Here is a 1,198-nt window from a genome sequence, read left to right as displayed (position 1 = left end):
TTATCGACCGCCAGCAAATCGCCCTCCTCGATATGCGCGTCTTTCATGCTGTCCCCGACAACACGTGCGAAAAATGTAGCGTTCGGATTCGGGGCTACCAATTTATTCAGATCAAGCGGTTGTTCGATGCTGTCGTCCGCAGGGGAGGGGAACCCTGCGTGTACGCCGCTATCCATCAGAGGAACCTCCAACGGTGCAGTAAGGTCCGGTTTAAACCATTCCAATCTTATGTTTTCATTCATAGTCGAAGCAAATGTATATAGATTTTATATTCTAAACAAGCCAGAATATAACGAAAAAAGCCGCCCTGAAATTGCAGGACGGCTATTCGTTTGAGTGTTTGCTATTTCGGTTTGCGGGTGATTGTATGCTTTACTTTCAGCACGACAAGGTTGCACTCGATTGTCGTTTCGGACTGCGTGGTTTCAAAAGCATCGTCCAGCAAATCGCTGATGATACGGCTGCCTTTCTCGGCAAGCCGCTCTTGCAGATGCGGGTCGTTAGGTTCTTGCAACGCCGACATCGTGCGAGACAGTTCTTTCACCTTTGCAAAGGTTTCGATAATTCCGATTGTCGTCTGTGTGGCAACAGGCGATTTCAGGATTGTCGCCAGCATATAAAGTCCCTTTTCGGTAAAGGCTTTGGGGGCATAGCGGACCTTTGCGGATTTTGTGGTCGAAATTTTCGACCGCAAATCTTCCCATTCTGACGGGGTAAGCTGGAGAATGTACCCGTCCGGGAATTTGTCGGGGTTGTTCTTGATCGCTTCGTTTACGCGCTTCGTTTCGACGCCGTAAAGGGCTGCTACGTCGCTGTCGAGAATCACCTGACGACCCTGAACAACGATGATTTTGTCTTTGATTGCTGTCTGAACTGCATCCATAATATAGTAGTTTATTGGTAAAGAGTTTGTAATGTTTGCGTTGCCGTGTTCAAAACGTTAATGTCTTTGATGATCTTTTCGGGAAGAACGCGGGCGTAGTGCTGCGTCATTTTCATATTCGCATGTCCCATTGTCTTGGCGATGGTGGCAATAGGAACGCCGAAAGACATGGCGGTAGTGGCATAGGTATGCCGGGCCATGTGGAAAGTCATATTCTTTTTGATGCCGCAACTACTTGCAATTTGCTTCAAGTAGGCGTTTACGTGCTGATGCGGGGAACGAGGTAGTACGTAGCTGTCATTCTGATTCTCGTAT

The 1,198-nt window shown here is 47.9% G+C and overlaps 1 protein-coding gene across 1 annotated transcript; it reads right to left on the bottom strand.

Annotated features, from left to right (window-relative positions):
• Positions 1-343: 343 nt before the first annotated feature.
• Positions 344-883, bottom strand: GNI_220030 (ORF6N domain protein; the record flags this gene model as incomplete). Its single annotated transcript, XM_011135593.1, has 1 exon — positions 344-883. The coding sequence occupies one exon, from the start codon at positions 881-883 to the stop codon at positions 344-346; it is 540 nt and encodes a 179-aa protein (XP_011133895.1).
• Between the last annotated feature and the right edge of the window lie 315 nt (positions 884-1,198).

Source organism: Gregarina niphandrodes (assembly GCF_000223845.1).
Source record: "Gregarina niphandrodes unplaced genomic scaffold scaffold00177, whole genome shotgun sequence".
Taxonomy (NCBI): domain Eukaryota; phylum Apicomplexa; class Conoidasida; order Eugregarinorida; family Gregarinidae; genus Gregarina; species Gregarina niphandrodes.
The sequence above is the reverse complement of the archived record's forward strand: the minus strand, read 5'-3'. Positions and strand labels throughout refer to the sequence as shown.